Source organism: Sphaerodactylus townsendi, linkage group LG04, assembly GCF_021028975.2.
Source record: "Sphaerodactylus townsendi isolate TG3544 linkage group LG04, MPM_Stown_v2.3, whole genome shotgun sequence".
NCBI lineage: Eukaryota > Metazoa > Chordata > Lepidosauria > Squamata > Sphaerodactylidae > Sphaerodactylus > Sphaerodactylus townsendi.
The window spans coordinates 31,875,696-31,901,502 of NC_059428.1; the positions used below are offsets into that span (position 1 = coordinate 31,875,696).

The 25,807-nt window shown below is 42.8% G+C and overlaps 1 protein-coding gene across 1 annotated transcript in view; it reads left to right on the forward strand.

Moving 5' to 3' along the window:
- Positions 1-25,807, forward strand: part of MTUS2 (microtubule associated scaffold protein 2) — a 347,703-nt gene that overhangs the window by 217,383 nt on the left and 104,513 nt on the right. Inside the window, exon 5 of the mRNA XM_048495114.1 lies at positions 25,517-25,678. Coding sequence (XP_048351071.1) covers positions 25,517-25,678 — 162 coding nt within the window. The remainder of the gene's footprint in view (positions 1-25,516; positions 25,679-25,807) is intronic.

Genomic DNA, 25,807 nt, shown 5'->3' on the forward strand with positions numbered 1-25,807 from the left:
CAGAAGTTCTAACATGGCAAGAAACTTGATGCATGGCTTATACTTGAAAGTATCAAAGAGCAGGTCTTTGATCTCTGTGGTCATTCTCTTTCCCCTTTTCTCTGTACATATTGAAACATTCCTCCCTCCCCCACTGACATCTGAAATGGCAGCCCTGACATTGCCTAAATCTAGAGATCGTGTCCCTTCCCATAGTTCCTACTGATGTTTTTAAGTTCCAGTCTCTTTTTAATCTTGTTTTAAACATGTTTGTGACAGCAATTTGTATTATACAGGCACACAACAGAGGAGTATGGATTTGTGTTGTACTCCAAGGCCCCATTTTGTTAGACTACGACCGTGACATATTTGCCCTTTTGAAATTGGTTTGATCTGTTTGTGAATGATGTAACAACAAGGTTGTCAGGATAAGGTCTGACCTCTAGTGGCATAAGAGGAGAATGAATAATTAATTGGTCTGGTCTACCGGTGGCCAATAACAGATATCCTGGTAAATATGCAGTGTTTTTTTAAAAATGAATTTCAGTACATTTAAATTAATGGATATAAATCTACTCTTAAATCAAATTCTATCAAATAAACTCAAATTGAGTATGCCTACTAAGCCTTCCCTTGGAGAATAAGAATCAATAAACCTTGATGTATGTAGGCCTTGATGATTCTGTACTAATAAAAGGAGCTTAACTGTATGTTATTAGAATGGCTGTGGTATTAGAAATTGGGGGGGGGGGACTTTGCCTAGGGCCGAGCCAGGAGTCAAAATCCTCTAGATTGAAGATGTGGACAAAAACTTGATATTTCTTGGTAGTCTGGGGCTAATAATAAAGGCAGAGTCAAACCAAATATCAAAAAAGTCGGGTGAAAATGACCAGATCTGGATGAGAGAAAAATTCTGTTCAGAGAGTGTGTGCAAGTTACTCCCATCGGACTGTTACCAGATTGACCTATGGTGGGTGGGGGCCCAAGGATGTAGGTAAGGGGGGGGGGTTCTCAAGTTCAAAAAAACCCCATTGCATGTCCAAAGCTCCGCCCTCCGTTTGTGGGGGGGTTTGTATTTTTTTAGTGATTTTCGGTTTTTGGCCTGCAGGGGGTGCAGTGTTTAGGCTAGCAGCACCAAACTTTCAGGGACTTTGTGGGGGACTCTCCTGATGGTACTACCCAGGTTTGGTGAGGTTTGGTTCAGTAGGTCCAAATGTATGGAGCCCCAAAGGGGTTGCCCAATCCCCCATTGTTTCCAATGGGAGCTAATAGAAGATGGGGGCTACACATTTGAGGGTGCATAACTTTGGATCCCCTGAACCAAACCTCACCAAACCTGGGTGGTGTCATCTGGAGAGTCTATTACTGATACCACCCAGGTTTGGTGAAGATTGGTTCAGTGGGTCCAAATGTATGGAGTCCCAAAGGGGGGTGCCCCATCCCCCATTGTTTCCAACTACAGTAAAACTACAGTACCCCTACCTATTCTTCCAACCTTGTAAGGTGGTGTAGGAATGCAGTGCCAAGATGCAGCGCCATCCTCTGCATTGGCTCAGTGTCACAAAGGAGGAGTAGTAGTTTAGATTTATACCCCACCTTTCTCTCCTGTAAGGAGACTCAAAGTGGCTTACAAGCTCCTTTCCCTTCCTCTCCCCACCACAGACACCAGGAAGGTGGGGCTGAGAGAGTTCCAAAGAACTGTGACTAGCCCAGGGGTCTGCAACCTGCGGCTCTCCAGATGTTCATGGACTACAATTCCCATCAGCCCTAGCCAGCACGGCCAATTGGCCATGCTGTCAGGGGATGATGAGAATTGTAGTTCATGAACATCTGGAGAGCCGCAGGTTGCAGACCCCTGGACTAGGCCAAGATCACCCAGCAGGAATGTAGAAGTGTGGAAACACATCCGGTTCACCAGGTAAGATTCTGCCACTCAGTTAGAGGAGTGGGGAATCAAACCCGGTTCTCCAGATTAGAATCCACCTGCTCTTAACTACTACACCACGCTGGAGGACTGAAACTTGCCTGGACTAGCCTCCCGTGAACATCAACCTTTTCCCAGAGTGATTAGGAAAAGACAGTGCCTTCAGCCAGGAAAGCCAGTTCCCAACTCCAGCCCTGGGTCACATATCTCCATGAAACAGAGGATATTCTAAGATGATTTCATCAATAAGTTCCGGCCTGCCATTCTTACAACACTAATCTCAACATCTAGCTTTCTAACTAACCCCTTCAAAGATCACCTCAGTTTACATTGATATTATCCCAAAGCTATTATTAAATCAGCCTTACCCCAAAAGCTATCTCCAGCAGTCCCCGGGCTTAGAACATTAAGCCTAAGTATCGAACATTAAGTTTAAGTATCCACCACATAACTTAAGTGTTCTTCTATTCTCTCTCCTCTGGAAGATAAGAACTGCCTTTGTTCAGGAAGATGAAGCTCTCTTAGCATGGGTAGAGGGTCCAAACTTTGCTATAAATTAACTGCCACCCTGCAGTCAGTGCTCAGTGTTTCTGTACTAAATCTCTAATCTGATTGCACTGCACCCAGTGTATTCTGAGCTACCCAGTTCATTTTCACTGCCTGCCAGCTTTTTACCTTGTCTCCTTGGAGCTTAGTGCGGGCTTTCTGAATACCTTCTTCAGGATAAGGTAATTATCACCTATCTCCCCCCAAATCCCATTCTATTCCAGACGTATATCCTCAACACTATCTATATGCTAGGATGTCTCCATGTGTTGATTATTTTTGTGATTGTATGTTTATTATTTTACTTTTTATAATAAAATTGTTAAACTTGTACTCCTGATGCCTGAGGATTTCTAAGGAGAAAAACCTAACATGTACACAGGTGGGAGAGATCTCGTAAAGTTACCCAGCCTTTCATTAAGCAAGGTCTGCCCTCACCAATTCCCCCATTCTAAAAGAGGCAGACCCCAGCATTTTGGGTAACAAGATGGAAGGTGGGAAGATGAAAGTGGAGTCAACAGGCAAAAGAGACAGACAGACAGACAGACAAACAGACAGTTAGTTACCAATCCTGAGATCCATTGGGATAGATCCAGCTGGCCAGACACTGGTTCTTTAGTACCAGTGACATTCTGTTGACTCCATGACCAAATTGCTCAGTTTGATCAAGAAATGGAGAATGAACATTGGGATGCATCCAAAGGAGAGAAGTCGTAATAATTACCAACTTTAACTACCCTTATATTGACTGAATAAATGCATGCTCCAGTCAAGCCAAAGAGATAACATTTCTAGGCATGTTCAATGATTGTATCCTTGAAGCAACTGGAGGGGAGGGGATCCTGGATTTAATCCCCAGCAGTGTTGCCAGAGACTTGGTGTGGGATGTGAATGGGGTTGAACCAACTGCAACAGTGACCACAATGGCATCACATGTAATTTATGTGATTGTGGAAAAGTGCATGAAAAATATCACACAATTACATTTGAATGCTGGACTTGATTGGCCTTGGTCTGATGCTGTATGGTTTTTATGTTCTTGTAATAGGGTTGCTAGGTCCTCCCTGGCCGCCGAGGGGGTGGGGCGGGTAGGGTTGCCGGATCCAGGTTGGGAGACTCTTGCATAATTCAAGGTAGAGCCTGGGGAAGACAGGGACCTCAGTTGGGTGCACTGCCATAGAGACCACCCTCCAAATCTAGCATTTTCTCCAGGAGAACAGATCTCTGTAGTCTGGAGAAGAGCTGTAGTTCTGGGGGATCCCCAAGCCCCACCAAAAGGCTGCCATCCCTGGCACAAAATAAATGATATGTTTATTCTGTACTGGACACAAAGGGGGCAAATGCCAAACCAGGTGTCTGAGCACATTTCCACATGAAGCAGTGGCATAGGAGGTTAAGAGCTCTTGTATCTAATCTGGAGGAACCGGGTTTGATTCCCAGCTCTGCCACCTGAACTGTGGAGGCTTATCTGGGGAATTCAAATTAGCCTGTGCACTCCCACACACGCCAGCTGGGTGACCTTGGGCTAGTCACAGCTTCTCGGAGCTCTCTCAGCCCCACCTATCTCACAGGGATGTTTGTTGTGAGGGGAAGGGCAAGGACATTATGGCTCCCTCTTTGAGTCTCCTGCAGGGAGAGAAAGGGGGGATATAAATCCAAACTCTTCTTCTTCTTCTTCTTCTTCTTCTTCCTCTTCCTCTTCTTCTTCTTCTTCTACTGAGTCAGACCACTGGTTTACTGAAGTCAGGACTGAGTGGCAGTTTCCTCAGGATCTCAGGCAGAAGTCCTTTACACCACATGTTATTTGTTCCTTTTTCCCCCTTAGCTGGAGATGTCCAGAGTTGAACATGGGAAAGATTCCAGGTTCAACTCTGGGCATCTCTAGCTAAGGGGAAAAAAAGAATGCATACAAAGCAGAATGCATGCGGAATGCATAAGAAAGCAGAATGCATGCAAACAGATCCACCATCATAGCCCCTCCCTAAACAATATAAAATGGGAGGGCTCAGTGCAAAATTCCCCCAGACAAAAATTTAGGGTTTTGGATTGGGACAGCATTCAAATGTGGGATTGGCTTTGGTATAAGGGAACAGACGTCCTAATGTTGACAAATAAAGCTGTTTTTGAAGCAGAAGGCATACCACTGTGATGCTTGGCAAATCCTCAAAGTGATCTGATCACTTCTCAGTGCTGGTCTTTTGAATCAGTGTATCAGGACTTTGCTCTTACATTCCAGATTGCCTAGTTGGGTCCACTCTGCATGACCGAATTAGGTACAGTGTCTCTCTCGCATCGTCTTAACCCAGGTTCAGTGCCCATTTAGGCCATAATATCAGAATTAAGGGAATTCAGAGTAACTATAACAGGGTAAATATGACACACGGTATTCTGTATATTTTTAATTATATGAAGTGTCTATTATAAGGCAAAGAGCTTGTATGCTAAAACTATATGGAAAGGAACAGCTGGAAAAGCAAATACTCTATGCATCTGGTTGGTTGAGACTTCCTGGAACACAGCTAATAAGAACTAGACTACTCTGAAACATTCTTGATGAAGCCTCAATTGCATTTTGCTAAAATTGGAAACTTTTCCAGATGCACCAAAAGCTGCTGTTACAGCCAAATCTTTATCTTGCTATTTCTGCATTCCTTGGGATACAAAAAGATTTACTGAAAATGTGAAGTGCTTGGCTAGCAGTTTACAAGTATTTTACTACAATATCTGCATAATTGCTGCATCTCATTAGGGGCTATTTTTTCTTTTGTTCCCGTAGGCAACAGCCTACTTCATCAGCAGCATGGCGGAGCCTAGGAAAAATGGCAGATAAACATGTGTAGGTACTAAGGTATACTGGAGTTAGCAAAGTAAACAAAGAGAGGCTTAAAGCTAATGGAATATTTAGCTCAGTCCTAATAACTTGGTAAGTGCTAATAGCTCAAATACAATCAGCTGCTAGATACTGGATGAGGGTATCAAGCAGACTCAGTTGCTAAACACTAATGTACACAAATGATACAAAAATCTCTATTCACAGTGAGTAAAGAGCTTGAAGGGAAATACTGTTCATGTCTTTTGGCCCATGCCATTTCTCTTTGTACCAAAACAAAACTTGAGTTGAATTTATTGTTGAAGGCTTTCACGGCCGGATTCAACTGGTTGTGGTGGGTTTTCTGGGCTGTGTGGCTGAGGTCTGGTGGATCTTGTTCCTAACGTTTCTCCTGCATGCGTGGCTGGCATCTTCAGAGGTGTATCACAGAGAAGATTACACCTCTGAAGATACCAGCCACGAATCCCTAACACAAAGCGTTAGGAGACAAGATCCACCAATTCCTCAACTTCCCACAGCCCAGAAAACCCACCACAACCAGTTGAGTTGAATTCCTTGACTGGGCCATGACAATGCTCTATGATCCAGAGATGACTTTTGATGATAGAGCTGGTGATGCAGATGTCAGTTTCCAGGAAGGACTTGGAGATTCCCCCAGAATTACAGCTCATTTCCTGTCCAGAGATCAGTTCCCCTGGAAAAAATAGGATTGAATTCTGTGGATTACCTTCCATCCCATTAGAGGTCCCTGGTTCCTGTAGCCAGAGCTCCCTATCCCTAAATCTCCTAGAGTTTTCTAATCTGGATCTGATAACCCTACGCCTGCCCCCTGTTAGTGGCCAGAGGTGACCTGGCAACCGGATCTGATGAGGGGATGAGTGAGTGGCATTGGCAGGGAGGGGGACGAGAAGGCCACTGTTTGGTCATCCACCCTCCCACTCTGGGATCATGAATAAGTAAGCCAGCTAATGCACCTTCATCCTCATAAACTGTTCACTTACTCAAGAGAGGGAAGTCAGGAGGAAGGTCACCTTCCAGGTGGGGTCCAGTTCCAATGCCCAATATGAACAGGCAATTGAACAAACGAATGTCCCTTACAAAATTCTGTGTACTGCAGGTTGACACACCCAGGTTTTCAGGCTCTGGTTTCTGCAGTCTCCAGGAAATGCTGGCTGTCCTGAAATATAGTTTTAAAGGTATGTCCTTTTTTAAAGCAGCAAATAGTTACCTGGAAGCATTTGATAAATATTTTACAAAACAATTTATTCCTTTCCAATCTAAATTCATGAATTACTCATTGCATAGCGTGTCTTCTCATCTTCTCCCCTCCAGGCAGATAGCAGTTGTTGCCACAAACTCTTTTAAGAAATGAAAGCTGTTCAAGAGAAAGGTGGGCTCCATTAATTAATTAGCACTGTAAGAACATAAGAACATAAGAACAAGCCAGCTGCGTAGCTGATAGGTACTTTTAAAAATAAAACTCTGACACAAATCTCTTCTTATCTAAATCAGGTTCTTCTTATATTGTATATTGTCATAGTAATTTTAGTCATGGTTGGCCAATCATTGAACAGAGACTTCACAACACTTTGCTCAGCAAGAGGGATTCATTTTCTGACCTAAGGTCACCTATTGAGCTTCCTGGGAGAGTTACGGATGTGGTCCTGGTAGGACACTGTGACCTTGACATCATATAAGGTTTCCGTTTATTGTATTTGTTGTTTTATCCCCTCTTTGAACAACACTGAACATTTTACATGAGACGGCCTCTGTTCTCCCATCCAAACACTGTTGAGGTTTATCTAGATCAGGGGTAGGGAACCTGCGGCTCTCCAGATGTTCAGGAACTACAATTCTCATCAGCCTCTGTCAGCATGGCCAATTGGCCAATTGGCCATGCTGACAGAAACTGATGGGAGTATGGTCCCTAGGCATCTGGAGGCTGCAGGGTCCCACCTAAATCCTAGATAACTTTTACCATCAAGTCACAGCCAACTTATGGTGACCCATAGAGATTTCCAGGCAAGAGATATTCACAGGTAGTTTGCCATTGCCTGCCTCCATGCTATGCCCCAGATATTCCTTGGAGGTCTCTCACCCAAATACTTGAGAGTGTGTGATTGGTCCAAGGTCACCCAGCAAGTTTCCATGGCACAGTGGAGATTCAAATCTAGGTTTTCTAGAGTCTCATCTGATATCTTAACTACTACACTATGCTGACTCTCCAGATTAGCTTTTGTTCAGGGGAGTAATCCTAAACAGACCTACTCGAGATAAGTTCCCTGTTAGTTACTGGACTCACTGCCAAGAAATTTGGTCATTTATGCACATATAGCCTTCTTTGCTGTGAGCATGCATTCCCTTTGGCTTTGTTTCTTGATTATGAGCATGTTTACCCCTTTTTGGCAGTCACCCCGCCCTCAGATCAGAGAACCCCCAAAGGTTCTGAAACCTCTTTAAATGAAACTTTTTCTCTCCCTTTGCAGAGAAAGCGAAGGAATCTATAAGTGTTAGGTTTTCTTTGGGTTTTCTCATTCCTTCCTGCCTTCCCCCCGCCCACACCACAGCAGTTCCTCCCACTCTTCACACCACCAATTCAGAATGATCAGAAGGGCTTTAAAAAAATAATGCTGAAGGTCTATCACTTGAGCGAGGGACCTTGGGAAGTGAAATTGACATGATCGAACAAAGTAAATCTAGACCAAAGATGTCAAAAAAAAGTGGCAGGCAACTTTCCCAAATGGAAACAAGGAAACGGTCAACGGGCAAAATGGTGAATTGGATTGGCTGAAGACACTTTGCATGGGAAAGAATCTATGTAAACAAAACTGTTGGAAAACCCCACTGCAAAACAAACAGCTTCAGAGTAAGTAGTGGCCAGTATTAGGACAGCACTGTAGAACTCCCAGATCTGTGCCTCCAGAAAATGATTTAGCAGAAGACATCCACAATGCATCAATCCAAATGGACTCCATTAAGACATTTTGGCTTGATTAGAGACCCCACACCCATTCAATCCAGAACTTTGGGTAAAACTGCCATTTGACAGCAGGCAGAAATGTGTTTGAGCCTTTCAGGATTCTGTTCTTGCCACAGATGATTAAATTCATTTCTGAGATGAAAAGGAAAGAGCCATTTACAGGTTAAAAATAGAGCAAACTGTACTCATCTAACAGTTCTTTGTGCTTTATTAAAGCAATCTATTCTACCACCCTTGATCACCCCCACAATTTTATATATTGTTATGAAAGGCAAGGGTGAGATTGCATAAAATCGGAAACTTTTCTGCTTGAACAACCCTACGCGTTGAATATATTAATGTATTTTCATTGATAATCTCCACAAAATCTTAAGAGCTAGGCAGTCAATAGTTTTCTCAAGGTCTTAACTGCTTTAATTCATATAGAGCTGAAATTAATAGGATATTTCCACTTAATAGCATACTGTGATTGTTACAGGCAGAAAATTGGCAAATGCATTTATCAGCCAATGTCCTAATTAAGAAAAATAGCTCAGGTAAGGAGCCTTGTAATTATACAGACGCCTCTTCATAATGTTTATACTTTGTTTTCCAAAGGCAATAGATAAAAAAACTAAATTAGGTACTAGAGAAGCTGAATTGCTTTTAAGCGAATAAATGCAAAAATGATTAAATAAATAGAATATCAGCCCACAAAAGTGCCTTACATGTTTACTGGACAGAGCTGAATATATTAATTCCTCATGGGCAGATTTTGCATCGTTTAATATTTACAGAATTCAAGAGCTATAATATAACACAGTCCTGCATTCTGAAAGCTATTGATTTCAATGGATCAAGTGCACCAGCTCAGTTTTGGATTGGGGCCAGGTTCTTTTGGATGCTTCAAATAAAGATATTCTTAACATACCTGACAGCTGAGGTTCTAATGTTTATGAAACAATGTGTTATAATAAACCTAAGAAAGTCATGTTACTGGCAGATTTTTCTCCTCTCTACCCTCCCCAGTCTTAATGGATTAGATGCTTATTTGCTACATTAGCCCCAAGGGAATGTAAAATCAGCCTGGCCAAGCAGTTAAAGCATTCTAGCCTGGCTTTCATTCAGATAAAGCTTCTGTGATAGCCAACTCGCCATCTGTCTTTCTGCTCTGCTCATGTTAAAGAAATTCCAGCAGCTTCACAATTGCTCTATTTTGCTTTTTCTTTCAGGGTAGATAACAGGCAATGGACTTTTCAGTCTTTTAACAGGATCCTTCAGTTGTGCGTGGCTGCAGATACTGTCTACAGGTGGGACAAGGGAGTTGAAGCTAATTGACCGAGCTGATAAGGAGCTAGGCTGTGATTTAGTCATTTCTATGAAGCCAGGAATAGAGCATGGCTTTTTGCTGCATCAAAGCCAGGCTGAGACATCTCCACGTGCACACGTTAGACTCCTTCCCTCCCAGTTTGGCTGATTCCCCACAGTCAATTAATCACGTGATACTCAAGGATTCAGGAAGAACTCCCCACTGCCTGATCGACGAACAAGGATTCATCCCAGTTCTGGCGCTCATTCTCCCGCTTATCCCGCATCTTCTGCTTGAAAGTACTACTTTTTCAAAAAACACATCTTCAATCCAGTTTGGAGGGGAGGATCGGGGGTCTTATCTTGGTTCGAATTTCCCACCGTGGAGCATGACACAAATGCCTTACAACCAATCAGTGCACACGGTGCTGTTTTAGTGAGAGCATGAGAGATTGAGAACCAACCAGAAACTTGGATGGGCGAGACATGCTGACATTCTGATGTCAGCACGTTTTTGCGGGAGAACAAAAAAGGTCCCGCCCCAACATGGCGCGACAGCCAATCAGAAGCGACCCGCCAAGCCAATCACGTGGTAGTGGGGATTGTTGCATTTCTTGAATCCGAGATAGGCCTAGATGTCTTCACTGAAAACATGCTGCGGTGGGGAGGTTGAAACCTCGATGAAAAGGTGCAGTTTATTTTCAAACTTGGTTTGATCTAGATTGACTTTCCCGGTGGGGATTCAGCCTTTAACTAACAATGCCTGAAGCATTCCAGGACAAAAAAAAAGCAGGTACAATTTGTCATCTGTGTCCAGAGCAGGAAGTCAGTCCATGCAGGTCTCACACAGAACCTTTTCTTCAGTTGTGAGGACCAAGAAGTGATTGGCATGTGTTTGTTTAATTTGTTTATTTACTTCCTGTCTAGTAGGGACATAAAACAGCTTATGTAATCCTCCTCTCCTCTATTGTATCTTCACAATAACTCTGAGAGGTATGCTAGGCTGAGTGAATGGGATGGGCGTGGGCCAAAGTCACTTTATAGACTTCCATAGCAGTATAGGGCTTTGAATATGGTTTTACCACATCCTAGCCTGACATTTGAGCCACCACACTAAGTTAAAGCACTCTGCCAGTTTGTGCTGGAAGGAATGGAAGCTCTGAGGGTCAGCCTTCCATAAATGCATCCCTGTTAAGCAAACAACATTTTTTAAAAGTAGCAGCAGGAAAGGACATTTGTTAGAGACACAATGCTATGCATTGTGCACAAACAATTGTGCATTTCTTGCCAACAGGAGGAGCTCCTTTAGCTTCAGAGTGCCTTCTAAACTTTTCATTGGTACATGTGTCCTGTCAAAACTGGAATGGCACCTCAGGAAGAGGCCCGCTGCCACATTAACAGATGGCTGATGATGTTACAGAATCAGCATAGTCAAGAATTTGGGTCCTACCCAGGAATGTGAGAATGGCAGCCAAGTCAGTTTCTGTCATTCTGGTTGTTCCTTTTTCCTATGCACACACTTGGATAGCAATTTGCAAATGGGTTTCCTGGATTATGTTAAAAAATGGCTCTCATTTAGGATTGGCAGTGTCACCTCAATGCACATAATGCTTAACAGGACACCTGAGCAGGTTGTCAAATATCCATGATGAAACTGGGATGCTGGGAACAGATGTTTTAGAGAGCAGATTTGTCATGTGACTTGTGTGTTTGTCCAAAACGCAGTGAAGAAATTCTGGAACATGGGTAGGAGGAATGGCTCCAGAATTAGTGTTGTTATGTGGAGTAGAAATTCTTTTTGTGAAATAACTTTTGAAAGATATCCCTAACAGTGACAGGGAATTTCTTTTTCCTGAAATTCAGTTTTTAGATATAGCTATCTCATTTCTCACTTTTAAAAGCAGCATTTCTCTATCATTTCTCTTTGAGGAGAAACAATAAACCCTTTTATAACTTTAGCCCTTAAAATTGTTTGATGTTATACACCACAGGATAGGGCTCTAGTAGAAGGAAAGGAGACTTTGGGAAGCCATTGTCTCTGAGCATCTGCAGAGTGAAATTCTGCAGAACCTCCCTTCTTGCCCGTCCTTCAAATTTCTCTTTGTTCACAATGGAATTGATTGGACCCAAGACTTTAACTTACTAAGGTGGGGGTGGATTGTCAGATTTTACAAATAAATTGGGTAAAGACAATTAAGAATGTATTGTCGAAGGCTTTCACGGCCGGAATCACTTGGGTGCTGTGTGGTTTCCGGGCTGTATGGCCGTGTTCTAGCAACGACTCTCCTGACGTTTACATACCATCTGTGGCTGGCATCTTCAGAGGGATCCTCACAGAGATGCCAGCCACGTCTGGCAACATCGAGAAGAAATACTAAGTACAAACCATGCTCAGGCTCCACAACCCCTGAAAGAATGTTTCTCAAAACAATGCTATACTAGAGGTCTTTTATGTTTTCTTTCTGCAGTATTCTCAGTCAATTAATGCAGGAACTGAAGTATGACAGATGTGACCTCCAATTTCTTTTCATAAAGAGATAAATAAGAGGAAGGGACTGAAATTTTATTTTGAATCCCACATGTAATTCTGCTGCAGCTTCCTCAGAAGCTGTATGACAGGAAAAAGATGTCCTTTCTCCTATACTGTCCCAATTCCTCTTGGCCCTATAGAATAGAATAGAATAGAATAGAATAGAATAGAATAGAATAGAATCTTTATTGGCCAAGTGTGATTGGACACACAAGGAATTTGTCTCCGGTGCATATGCTCTCAGTGTACATAAAAGAAAATACATTTGTCAAGAATCATAAGGTACAGCACTTAATGATTGTCATATAGGTCTAGTAAGCAATCAGGAAACAATCAATAGCAATAAAAACATAAAATGTAAAATCATAAAATAAAATGAAATGTCAGCACAGGCTATAGTCATACAGTCATAATTGGGAGGAGATGGGTAATAGGAATGATGAAAAAAGTAGTGCAGTAATTATATAATAAATATATAATAAATAGTTTGACATTATTGAGGGAATTATTTGTTTAACAGAGTGATGGCATTCGGGAAAAAACTGTTCTTATGTCTAGTTGTCTTGGTGTGCAGTGCTCTGTAGCGACGTTTAGAGGGTAAGAGTTGAAACAGTTTATGTCCAGGATGCGAGGGGTCAGTAAATATTTTCACAGCCCTTTTTTTGACCCGTGCAGTATACAGGTCCTCAATGGAAGGCAGGTTAGCAGCAATTGTTTTTTCTGCAGTTCTGATTATTCTCTGAAGTCTGTGTCGATCTTGTTGGGTTGCAGAACCAAACCACACAGTTATAGAGGTGCAGATGACAGACTCAATGATTCCTCTGTACAGTTCAGAGCAAGAACTCAGTAAACCTGCTGGTGTGAAGAACCAGTTAGCAATGACCTTCCCCCCTCCCCCCCACACAGAGTTCCGGATCCTGCTCTAGAAGTTACTGAACTGATGACTGAATATTGTGGGGATAACCTAGTGAACTTCTGGGCTGAAGAAATACTGTGGCTTCAAACACAGGCTTCTCACTGGTATTACAAGGAATTGTGGTTGGTGAAGCAACTAGGAAGAGAGATGGAGTAGAACCCAACATGCCAAAGAGTCCATTTGTAGGGCCATGAGATGGCAGTGATGGGCAGCCGAAGGGTCTTGTTCTTGTCCACCATGGTGTCTTGGTAAGCAATACTCTCCTGCAGAGATTTTGTTTCCTAAGAGCCAGTGTGGTGTAGTAGTTAAGAGCAGGTGGATTCTAATCTAGAGAACCAGGTTTGATTCCCCGCTCCTCCACCTGAGTGGCAGAGACTTATCTGGTGAAACAGGTGTTTCCACACTCCTACATTCCTGATGGGTGACCTTGGGCTAGTTCCAGTTCTTCGGAACTCTCTCAGCCCCACCTACCTCACAAGGTGTCTGTTGTAGGGAGAGGAAGGGAAAGGAGTTTGTAAGCCCCTTTTGAGTCTCCTTAAAGGAGAGAAAGGTGAGGTATAAATCCAAACTACTCCTCCTCCTCCTCCTCCTCCTCCCCCTCCTCCTCCTCTTCTTCTTCTTCTTCTTCTTCACTAGTTAGTGGGCTTTTAAACTTTGTGCTCATCAGAAGACTACCATTCTACATAGGTGGATTCTATGGGGTCAGCATTATTAATTATTTACAATCTGTTTGAAGTCATTGGGAGAGATGGTCTGGAGATCTGGAATGCAGAGTCATCATTAAGCTAATGTGACCTTGCTGTGATTTCCACTTATGTCTGATCTAGGAGCTACAGAGCTAACATTTATTTTTAAAAATTATACGCAGACCATTATGGTATCATTGTGGTTTCAAACTAAAGTTGTTAATGCTGGTTGGGGTGTGCAGGTTATCCATGCATTCTAGGTCTATATTCAGATGATGCAATCAACTGCGGTTGACAAAAATCATATTTCTATTGTTGTTGTTTTTTAAAAAAACACCAGTTGGTTACAACATTTGAATACGAAACAAGATTTTGTACGAGGGTTTGTAAATGATTTGTTAGCCATAAGAAGAGCTCTTGCTGGATTAGGCCAGTGGTTCATATAGTCGCACATCCTGTTTTGCACAGCGGCCAGTTAGTTGCCCTGGAGGGCAAACAAACAGTGAAGATGGGGAAAGGCTCAGGGGATGGCCTCCTAGAATTGAATGTGGAGATTTCCTTTAATTACCCTGGCTAGTATCCATCAATGTACTGCTGATTCCCTTTCAAAGTCATCCATGCTTGTAGCCAGTGCTACCTCCACTGGAGTGAATTCCACAGTTTAATTATTCATAAACCAGTATTCCCTTTTGTCTATCTGAATCTATTGCCCGTTAAGTATCCTGGGAGGTGGAGAACAAGTTCTTACAAACTGTGATTCACATCTCAACAAATTAAAGTTTCTACAAATGTTTGTGGGTTACGGTCTGAATTCACAAACCACAGTTTGATGACAACTGCCTCCTCTAGGAAATGGAAGTACAGGAAGGCAGTTCTCCCTCCTTGAAAGTAACGCAGAGACAGGAAGTGGACAGACTATGGTTTAAGTACACAGAGACATTTTGCCAGAGGATTTTAGTGGGAAGTTGCATGGTTTTATTGGAGCTCCAGTTTCAAATCTGAATTAAGGACCTTTGCATACATGAGCCCCATCCAAAGGGAAGGCTGAATTTGCTTCTGGGACTGGTGTGTCAGCTGTGTCGGAGGATTTGCCCTCCCCAGGGCTCTTCCCCGGTGGAGGGGCAATCTTGCCGGTGTGTGACCCCTGTCCCCAGCACTGGAACGAAGCACCAAACACTGTGCCAGCATCCCAGCATCCCCATCCCTGCTGTTATGCCCCATTACGCCAGTGGGCCACAGTCCGGACTTAAGCCAGCTTTTTGCAGCCCATGGAGGCTTCTCAATAGCGGGGAAGCTGTTGCACTTAGCGAGTCTCCCCACGCCCCCCAGGAAGTCTCTTTGGGAGCAGCAGGATGGCCCTGCATCAGCACCACAGCCCACCGCCTCCAGTGTGGATGGGGCTGCCAGTCATGCAGATTAACATTTTTCTTGCCCACTAGCTCAAGAACTTCATCTGTTTTGATTTGGTGTTTACCAGTACCATCCCAAGCATCCCTCTATGTCAGAGGTGGGATCCAGCAGGTTCTCACAGGTTCCTGAGAGTAGGTTACTAATTATTTGTGTGTGCTGAGAGGGGGTTACTAATTGGTGATTTTGCCATGTGATTTTTGCCTTAGTTACACCCCTCCTCCCAGTAGTAGCGTGCAGAACTTGAAGCAGTCTAGCACGAGGTGCACCGGCGTGCATGGCAGTCTGTGCCTGCATGCATTCGTTTCCCTCCCAAGGACCGGCGCAGCGGCTGCGTCCTTGCCACAGCCCTGCCCAGGAATGCCCTGCCCCTGGAATGCCCGGCCACACCCCCATCGTGCCCCACTCAGCCCCATTGGTGCTACGCCACAGTTTGAATCCCACTACCATGTTACTAAAATTTTTGGATCCCTCCACTGCTCTACGTTTGTTGAAATCAAAGAACCTAGAAAGGCGTAACTGCATAGGATGGCACAGCCACTCTTCCCAAAAACAGTGGCTCCAGCATCAGTAAATGTTCGTGCTCTTCCTTGATTGATTGATTACATTTATATCCCACCATATCTCTACGACTCAAGGTGGCTTACAATAAAACAATAAATACAAAAATACCATAAATATACTATAAATGTAAACATCTAAAACAGCATAAATACGTTAATTTTTTTAAAAAAATGATGAAGACATGTGAAAAGAATTCATTCACCTACTAAGCAATTTCCTTCCCCTCCTCTACCAATTCTTTCATTTCTTCGGCATCAAACATGTCAGCTGTTTCCCTGGCTCATCTCCTGCTTTGCACATAATTACCATGGTCCTCTTACAGCGGAACGAATGAACTCCACAAAATAAGTGGATATAGTCTTGAAGATGCTAAATTCTTTTGTGGTTGTGTCTACAAGCCCTCATTGGGATGCTCGTCACATCTCTGGGATGTTGCGCAGGTGTTTGCTTGCAAATTTATATCTGTTTGCAATAATCATCCGGTGTGAACTCTGCCTCAGAAATATCAGTCACTGAGAGTGACTGCCTACAGAATAAAGACATTGCTTTATGTCACACTCTTGCTTGGCTCATCTCCGAGTCTTTGTCCCCATAAAAGAAATAAAAATTACAGCTATTCCCTTTTTCCTTACTGCACTTTTAAAGACTCTTTGCTGTTCTGTCCTTTCCTCTCCTATCCCTACAACGTCATCAGAAATTTCAGCAACCACTCATTGAGGCTTCTTGACTGCTGTAAACTTAGCTGATAAGCTCAAAGGCTCATTTGAAATAGCATCGATTATCTCATATAGAGTGGATAGCCCCGTCTAGCCCCATTTCATCAGATCTCACAAGCTAAGCAGAGTCTGATTTGATTAGTACTTGGATGGGCCAGGAAGTCCAGGGTCACTATGTAGAGTCAGGCAATGGCAAACCACCTCTATACTTTTCTTGCCTTGAAAACCCAATGGGATTGCCAAAAGTCAGCTGCAACTTGATGACACTTGAAAACTCTCTGCCACAAATTGGCTGCAACTTGATGGTACTTTCCATCACCGTAGATTGGTAATCTTGAAGTCCAATTATTAATTCTGCACCCTGATCCAAAGATTTCTGGAGTCTGGACAGTTAGATACCCTCATGAATCCCTTACACTTTCACAAGTCAGTTAGTTTGAGTGGAAGAAATGGATTTGGTTATGCAGACAGATAAACGTCCTGCATTGAAATGGAGAAGGTGCTCCAGGAATGGATTTCTGGTTGTACAGCAAAGCTCTCATATCCAGAACAGCTCACTGGATCAGGATCTGCAGTCATGACTCTCGTCTAAATGTATAAGAGTAATTATTATTTAATGTTGTTTAAGATCACAGCTGCCAGTTCTTTAGCTGGTTGTTGGTCTTTCATTACAATTTGAGTCTCACCCAGAGACCTAGGACACTGTAATGTATTGGTGCAGTATTCGTGCAGATCTCAGCAGGGCTGCCTTCTGAATCGGAGAGATGTTGATGTTGTTGATTTGAAGATGTTTCAAGTATACCCTAGTGCTGTTGTTGTTGCTGATGTTGTTATTTGCAGAATAATCCATCTTCCACTAGACAGTTGTACTTTGTTCTTTGCTGTTTGTGGTTTTAATTGGGGGACATAATACTGAAAAGTTGCATTATATACACAGTGTTCAATAATATTACTTAGTAGTATACATAGCATTTTTTTCCCTAAGTAATTAAGGTGCAGGCCTAAGGATGATCTTCCTGGAAGGAAACCCCATTAAATGACTTGACTCTCTTCTGAGAAGACTTGCTTAGAATTGCTCCTAATGTACTCAATATGTAGAGATACATATATAACAGTATTTCTACCCAACAGAACCCTCCCCTCCCCCTCCCCCCCGGAATCAAATTGAGGCTAGTTTCTTTCCAAGTGACTGGGAAATTTATGGCTGAGAAATTATCCCAGTTAATGGGAAGAAGAGTTTGGCTTTATATCCTGCCTTTCTCTCCTGTATGGTGTCTCAAAGTGGGTTACAAGCTCCTTCCCTTCCTCTCCCTACAACAGACACCTTGTGAGGTAAGTGGGGCTGACAGTGTTCTAAGAAAACTGTGACTAGCCCAAGATTGCCCAGCAGGCTTCATGTGGGGAAACAAATCCAGCTCAACAGATACGTCCACTGCTCATGTAGAGGAGTGGGGGATCATACCCAGTTCTCCAAGTTCAAATCCACCACATTTGTCATGGAGGAAAGAACTTTTTTGCTGACTCTTCCAAAATGCATCTTAATTGGGCTAACAGAAGAGTTCTAACCCTCCTTTATCCATATAGAAGGAGGAGGAGGAGGAGGAGGAGGAGGAGGAGTTTGGATTTATATCCCCTCTTTCTCTCCTGTAGGAGACTCAAAGGGGCTTACAAACTCCTTGCCCTTTCCCCCTCACAACAAACACCCTGTGAGGTAGGTGGGGCTGAGAGAGCTCAGAAGAACTGTGACTAGCCCAAGGTCACCCAGCTGGCATATGTGGGAATGCACAGGCTAATCTGAATTTCCCAGATAAGCCTCCACAGCTCAGGCAGCAGAACGGGGAATCAAACCCGGTTCCTCCAGAATAGAATGCCCCTGCTGTTAACCAACTACACCACTGCTGCCCTACTAGGTCAGTGGGAAACCGTCTCCCTACTCTTCCCGACTTTTTCACTTTAGAGAGTCAAATGGGAACAAAGATTTCTTATGCAGAATTTGGCATGCTCAGTTCATTTTCTTTTTGTTTTGCTTTACAACAGACCTGAGAAACTGTGGGAGAGTTTTCTTGGCATATAGAAATATTGTCAGGTGAAGAGGGGGAAAGTAATTCTCTAATAAAAACACACCAGCAGTCAGTAACCTAGTTTTGCCAGTTTCAAGACAGCTGTACTTTTTTGTGCCTGCATCTGCTTAGTGGCTCTAAAATATATTCTTAGTGAAGGTTTCTGTCCAATCAGTGTGTATTATTCTTCCCTTCCCTCACTTGTACAGGCACTCAACCCATAATTGGGTGATGCGCACATGCGCACGGAGTAGAGATGCTTCTGTGGGAAGGCAGAGCAGGTGTGCTTGGTTGTTGAGCTTTGGAGAGGATCGTGCTGGTCATTTGTGTTTTTTTGCATTTTTGCATGTGGTGCTTGTAATTCTTACTCAGGTAGTCTTTGTATTGCTTGGAGGGAAGGTGCAGCAAGACTGTTGGGAGATCTATCTTTGTCTCAGTAAGGTTTTCTACCAGCATCTCATGCAAGCCATATTGCTGGAAATAGAGGCTGCATTTTTAGTACAATGCTGCAGGCATCTGTTCATTAAAACTTTTTCTACGGGAATAAAAGTAAACAAAAGTGTTGTGTATGACATACTTTTCCTTACGATATTGACTCAGAATGTGTGTCTCTCAGTAATAAGCTGGTTCACATTATTTGAAGCACTAGTAAAGTCTATCTAGGGGTATATGAAGAGAACCTTTGTTCGTTTCTCTTTGTTTTTGTAGGCTGTTGCTGTGAGCCTTTTTTGTTTCACCTGTTTTTGTTGCTGGCATTCCTCATTAATTTGGTTTTTAATAGATGGATATATCAATCTATTGACAGACTGATAGAGTGACATAAAAAGGCAAACTATTACAGAAAACTCTTAAATACAGTAACTGTGCACTTTGCCTGGACACTTTCATGGTAGGATGTGAGGGGGGAGTATTGGTGGTGTGCAAACTGGGATGTGAGGGTGATCTGGCTGCGACATCTGTCACCCCATTGATTGCCAGTGTTGATTTGGCTGATCTGGCTGGCAAGGCAGGTGTCCCCTACCTCCCTCACTGCTCCATGTGCGTCCCTCCCGAAGCTGCGCGCTCAGTGGAAGAGGACTACCATCCCTGATAGGAGTGTACCGTTCTTCTGTGTGCAAACTGCAAAACCACAAAGGGACAATGTGAATTGCGTTTGCTAAGCTCCCAAGGTTCATGATTGTCTGTCTCCCATTGTGTTGTAAACCCAAATGCCAAGACTGACAGGCTTTTCCCAGTCTGGAATCACTGATTGTTTGTGCAGAAAACTACGAGGCTGGAGACATCCCAGTTTGTTGATCAAATGCAGGGGCAAATCGGGTGTTTAGACTGATTGACTAGACTTATTTTGTACATTTTTAGTATTAGTATTGATTTATTGATCTATTGATATGGTTATTTAATTTTTTAACAAATTTTAAGATCTAAAGATATGCGCAGACCACAGGCAATAGAAATGATAGGGCAGGTCAAGAAGCAGGAAGGAGTTGGCAGCAGGGAAGAAGGTGAGGGGGAAGCAGGCAAAGTAGTGCGAGGGAATGGGGGAAGGGGGTTAAGGCTAGGTGGGCTGGGGCTTCAGGGGCTGTGGAAAAGGGGGGAAATAGGGAAAAAACAGCTTCCTGAAAAATCCCATAGAAAAGACCAACTTACACCATGCTTTTTGGTGGCATAAATCAGCTGCTGCCATAAGAGGATATTTCTGGGTTTAAAGTATTTTGGGAGCCACCTAAAGTTGGCTCTGCCCTGAGACATACCCCTGGAACTCCCCCCCCCCCCAGAACACCAGCATGGCTTCCTGTAGTGCAAGAACAATGGCGTAGAATGTCACTTCCTGTTTCCTGTGCCACAGCACCCTGTCGCTGGAGTAAGTCTCTCTGTGTAGGCAGCTATGCCACTTTGCGTGGTGCTAGTGTCACAGTGACCGGTGCTAATTCTTTGGCCATCTCCAGTGCAGCGTCAGCCCCCCCCCCCCTTGGATTGCATAGTAATCCTTTAAAGGCAATAAATGTCTAAAATCCAGTTTAGGAGGCAACATCCGGAGCAAGTCTTGGCCTCTCATGCCCTGTTTGTTGGCCTCCAGGGCAACTGGCTTGCATTGTGTGAAACAGAATGCCAGCTGAGCTGGCCCATGAGTCTCTCCTTGTGTTCTTAGTTATATTCAAGCTGTCTTTTTATTGGTGGTTTTTGTTCTCCTTATATTGCTGTGTCTCTACCCAAATTTGAAATTCATGCCTTTGACACTAACGTCTGTTTGCACATAATGGCTTTTTTTTTAACTCCTTGATTGGTCACTACGTAAGTAGGTTGTCTATCTGGTAGACTGTCTTTCATCTTTCAAGAATTCCTTAATTACTATATATATTTGCTGCATTTCAAAGGGTAACAGATATTTATTCCAAGCTGCGTTTCATACTAAATAACTTGAAAAGAATTTTTACCCCCTTCGGTAATGTAAGAGCCTTCTTAGAAGAGATTATGTAACTTCCCCTGACACCTCATACTTCAAACAGAAGAATGACTTCTGTGCAGGAAGTCAGCCAGATTTGTAAATTGAAATGCTCTCCATATAATAAATTTCACATAATAGAATAAGAGATAAGCATACTTTAAAAAAAAGACGTTTGACATGTTCTACTTTACAAATAACAATAATAAGAAGTTTCTCTTGAGCACAACTTCTTCTGTAATTTGAATTTTAAGCTCAGCTGGCCGGGGGGAGGGGAGTGGGGTGTGTGTTGGGGGAGAGATCTGCAGGCCGATGGTCCAAATGAGTTTAGTAATCACAATCTCATGCATAATAAATATTATTATTATTATGAGGCTAAGTTGTTTGAAATGATACAGTATTCTATAACATATTTCGCCTTATCAGCAGAAGCGGCTTGCACAATTGCAGAGGATAGCAACATAGGCTGGGCCCAATTGTTGACTCTTCAACCCATGTAGCATCTATTATAGACCATATTTGGGCATGACATGCAGTTCCTTTCTGACCTGGTTCATTCAGTGAGTTAGTCTCACATCCAGTGAGTTAGTCTCACATCCAGTGAGCTATAGCTGTGTGACAAAGGCACCTGAGCAGGTGCTGCAAAAGACTGCTGTTACAGAGTAATGTGAAATCCAATGTGTGTAATGTGAAATGTGAAATCCAATGTGTAATGTGTAATGTGTAATGTGTAACGTGAAATCCAAAAGGTCAATTGCTATTCCCATTTGGTACATTTGCTTAAAACCATCACACATCGTAGAACTGTATTCTTTACAACTGCATACAAAAGATTTTGCAGGGGTGAAAACACATACACATACCAGAAATTAACTAATCAGAACTAATACACTTAGGGCCAAAATTACAACAGACGTTGTAAAATATACACTTTGTTGTAGTGAGTTTAAACTAGGCGACATCTGCAAGAAACAGCTATACTGTTTCTTAATTGGTGATAAATTCTTGTCATTCTGTAGCCAAACATCTTTGTTTGCTTTTCAGAATATTTATTTCTGGCTTAGTTTTTTTAAAAAGGATATTTATTTCTGTTCTTATCTACAGAACCGCATATGCCTTTGATTTTCCTGTTCGCTTTCTAGTACAGCAGATTGTCTTTGTCTGAATTTTTAATGTTGCTTATTACTTGAGTAAAGGTCAGATTTGTTTGCAAGAATCTGCGTAGACTTTCGGTGCACTGCTTTCAATTAGGAACCGCAAGCAATCAGCCTCCCTTTGATGGGAGCAGCCAACCTTACAGTTGTGTATATGGTTGCAGGCCAGACTTGCACACTTTCATTTTATTAGGGAATACATTTTGTTTTTCTTTGTTAAAATGGGTACTTTTTGCAATAGAATTTAAGAGTTGCAGAGCCAAATGGAAGGGATTTCTTCTACCTCCCCAGTGTTCTTTGTGCATCTGTTCCTCATGCGTGAGATGGCCACCTCTTTAAAAGATGGAAGGGCTTCCATCTGTCTGTTACTTTAATAATGTTATCATTTCTCGACAGGAGGTTCCTAAATAGCATTTTATTCATGTCTTTTTAGTGTGATGCAAATAAGCGTAATACTCTTCCTGTCAAAGTCTATGCATAGCTTTGCCTGCTTCCCCAAATTCTACTGCAAATACACCATCCCAAACGCACTGCAGTCTCTCAGTCGATTCAGGCATCTAGTTTATTAGCTATGAAGGCACTTCAATGTTGGGTTCTTTTAAAAAGAAAATAAAATGTTTTAGAAGGACTGATTTCCGTGTATATGCTAGAAGCATAGCAGGGATTATTTTCCAGGCTGGGGAATGGAGAAAGGAAAGAAATCATACAGTAGTTGCAGTGGAGTTAACAGATAAACCTTGACCATTTCAAATTAAATATGGGAATGAGATTAAAATGGATGCCCCAGTTAAAGCAGATACTATAATATATTTTGCCATTATTTTTTTCAAATGATTCAAGTTGCCACCCTGGAAAATCATTCTAAGAAAGAGTTGTTGATGAAATCTCAGTCCTTCGAGACTTTACTCTTGTCCCCAGTTGTATCGGCTGGGAATAGCAGCAAAGCCTCGCAGGACTGAGATCTAAAGTCACACATAGAAATCTAACAGCACACAGAGAGAACTGAATATGCTTCCTGTCACACCCGAAGCGCTTAAGAGACCAGACAAAAAACAGACTCCATTTTTTATAAGCTACTGCTCTGAGCTAAGCAGACATCTATGTAAGCCCAGTTTGTTTGCCCCAGTAAAGTGACCCCTTTATGGGGAAGGGGGGAATCTAAATGCTGACATTTTTCCCTAAGCATGAACAGGCCTCTGCCCCTTTTTGCTGAGGAATGTTTCCGGTATGACTGAGTCTAATGCAGAGGTGGGATCCAACCAGTTCTCACCACTTCTCTAGAAGTGGTTACTAATTTTTTCTGAGTGCTGAGAAGGGGTTACTAAAGCAACCTCCCTGCCCAATCGGGACTGGAGGTGCGTGTGTGCGGCGGCGCCACTGTTTGAATCCCACCACCATCTGAACCTGTTATTAAAATTTTTGGATCCCACCACTGGCTCTAATGTTATACTGTAGGCTCAGAGGGAGAGTGTGAGTGTTGGCATTTTGGTACTCTGCCTAGGGATGAGATGTTTTAGATGAGTGTGTAATCTGGAGCAACTTTCTTGTGAACATCTTGTCTGGTGGTGACCTTTAAATGTCCAAAACATTTGTTCCTGAACTACCCATTGAGAGTTGCTGCTTTTCCCAATCTGGTTTTTTCAAAGATTCTTTCTGTGGATTGGGTTGGTTAAGCTGCAAAGTGTTTTAAAGAATTCCACCTGACTTTCCATCCCTTTAACCAGGTCATTATTTGAAGTAGACTTGAGAAGCAGCTTTATTTTATAATTGTCAGAGGAATAGGCAGGGGTTTACCAAAGTTCTTGCGCTGTAAAAGAAGGGGAATCTTTCCGTTGGCTCTAAGTTGAAGAACTGGTGACACCGTCAGTCCACTTCAGTACTCTGAATGAAGCAGGAGAAGACCACCTAGTGTTCTGAGGCAAAGTTAGCAGTACTGGAGAGGATCTGTCAGAGGAGCCATTAGGAAGAGCCTAAGATTCACTACCTAGATATTTTGATAGAGAGGTGACATCAAGAAGTTGGGTTGTTTTAATTTGAGAGTTTCTTCTGTATCTCTGTACCCCCAAATTATGCTGTCCCTCACTGAATAAATGCAGTGTCAAGAGATATGCTGTCAGATCTCCTAGGGCCTAAGTTATTGAAAATGTAATAGCAGTTCAATATGTGTATGTGAAAGGTAGGACTCAGATCAGGATCAGGCATGGGGTTTAACCTTTGTTTCCATGCAAATTGCTCCCTGTAGGGCCATTAACCCTGTTTGGGAAAACCTATAGGTATTCTATGGTAGCTATATATATATATATATTTCTCCTGAACAGGATAAATTGCAGCTGTAGGGGAAAGGGAAATATTGGGAAAATATTGCCATGGGAAAAGTGTTAAATTTCCTTCCGTTCATACCATGGCCCCACCCAGATTGCAGCATCCTTCTCCCCTCCCATAGCTACAACTTTGTGTTTTTTAAAGGAGTATCTGTTTGTGGTTAACCTCCATCACATCTGTATGGGTCCTGTTTTGGGTCCCAAAAATCTAGGGTTGGATCCATGCTAAATTTTCTGCTACTGGAATGCACTTTAGTCAGGAGAACAGAACTTTTCTACCATGATGTTTCTGGGGAATGGGGGTCCCTCAGGGATGGCATGAGGGACAAATCAGGTCTGTAGTAGGGAGGGGCACTTCAGTAGGAAGAAGCATTTCATGTTATCTCAGTGTTCAGGAGAAATGAACTTTTCCAGTATTGATGTAAATTCCATCCCTGCTGTTAGTACAAATTTTGTCTGGATCCAACCCTTATTTGTTAGATCTGGCTGCTCTAAACTGAATGTATTTGGATCTCTTTGCTTCAGACTTCGTTCTTTTTCTCTGTTATTACAGTAGCTCTTATGGGAAGGAAGTTATACCACATTCCTGTTTCCTTGCAAGTACAGCAAGGAGAAAGATTGAGGTAGAAAGGCTTAGTAATAAGTTTTTAGGTAAAGGTAGTTCGCTGTGCAAGCACTGGGTCACTACAGACCCAAGGGTTTATGTTACATCACAAAGTTTACTTGTTTTTATGTTTATGGGATGGTTTGGCTTTGCCTTCCCCAATCATCTGCACTTTACCCCCAGAAAGCTGGGTACTTATTTTACCAACCTTGGAAGGATGGAAGGCTCAGTCAACCTTGACCCAGTTACTGAAACTGACTTCTGTTAGGATCGAACTGAGGTTAGGACCAGACCTTCGGCTGCAGTACTGCAACCATTCTGTGCCCTGGGACCTTAAGACAAATCTTTAGACAAATACATGCTGGGTGTTCTAACTGTGCAATCAAGAGTTTTACCTTTCAAGCTCCACAGCCTTAGAAGACTGTTTCTCTCTTAGGATAGTACTCCATGTTATCTAAATATTTAGGAGAAATAAACTTTTTCATCCGTATTTTAACTGCCAGTGCAGAATTAGCCATTTTCATCTATTTTTTATGAAGCTCTAATTAGTGTGGCTTGGTCTCCTGCAGGTTCGATCTTTGGAAGTGAAGAGCCAACCATTCCTAAGGCAGCTGAGCCTTCTAAAGAAGCACCCAAGGGAGCTAGCAGGAGTGCTCCGCAGGCATCAAGCAGCACACCAGCCACCCGCAGGAGTTTGCTTCCAGCTCCAAAGACAACCTCAGCACCTCCCGGTGAGTTTTTCAGGCATGCACCTCGGAGTTCATATAGTGTGCATGAATCTGCCTTAAACTGGATCCTATGATTGGCCTGTCAAGGTCAGTATTGTCTACTCAGACTATGCCAGGCAGACTCTCACATCA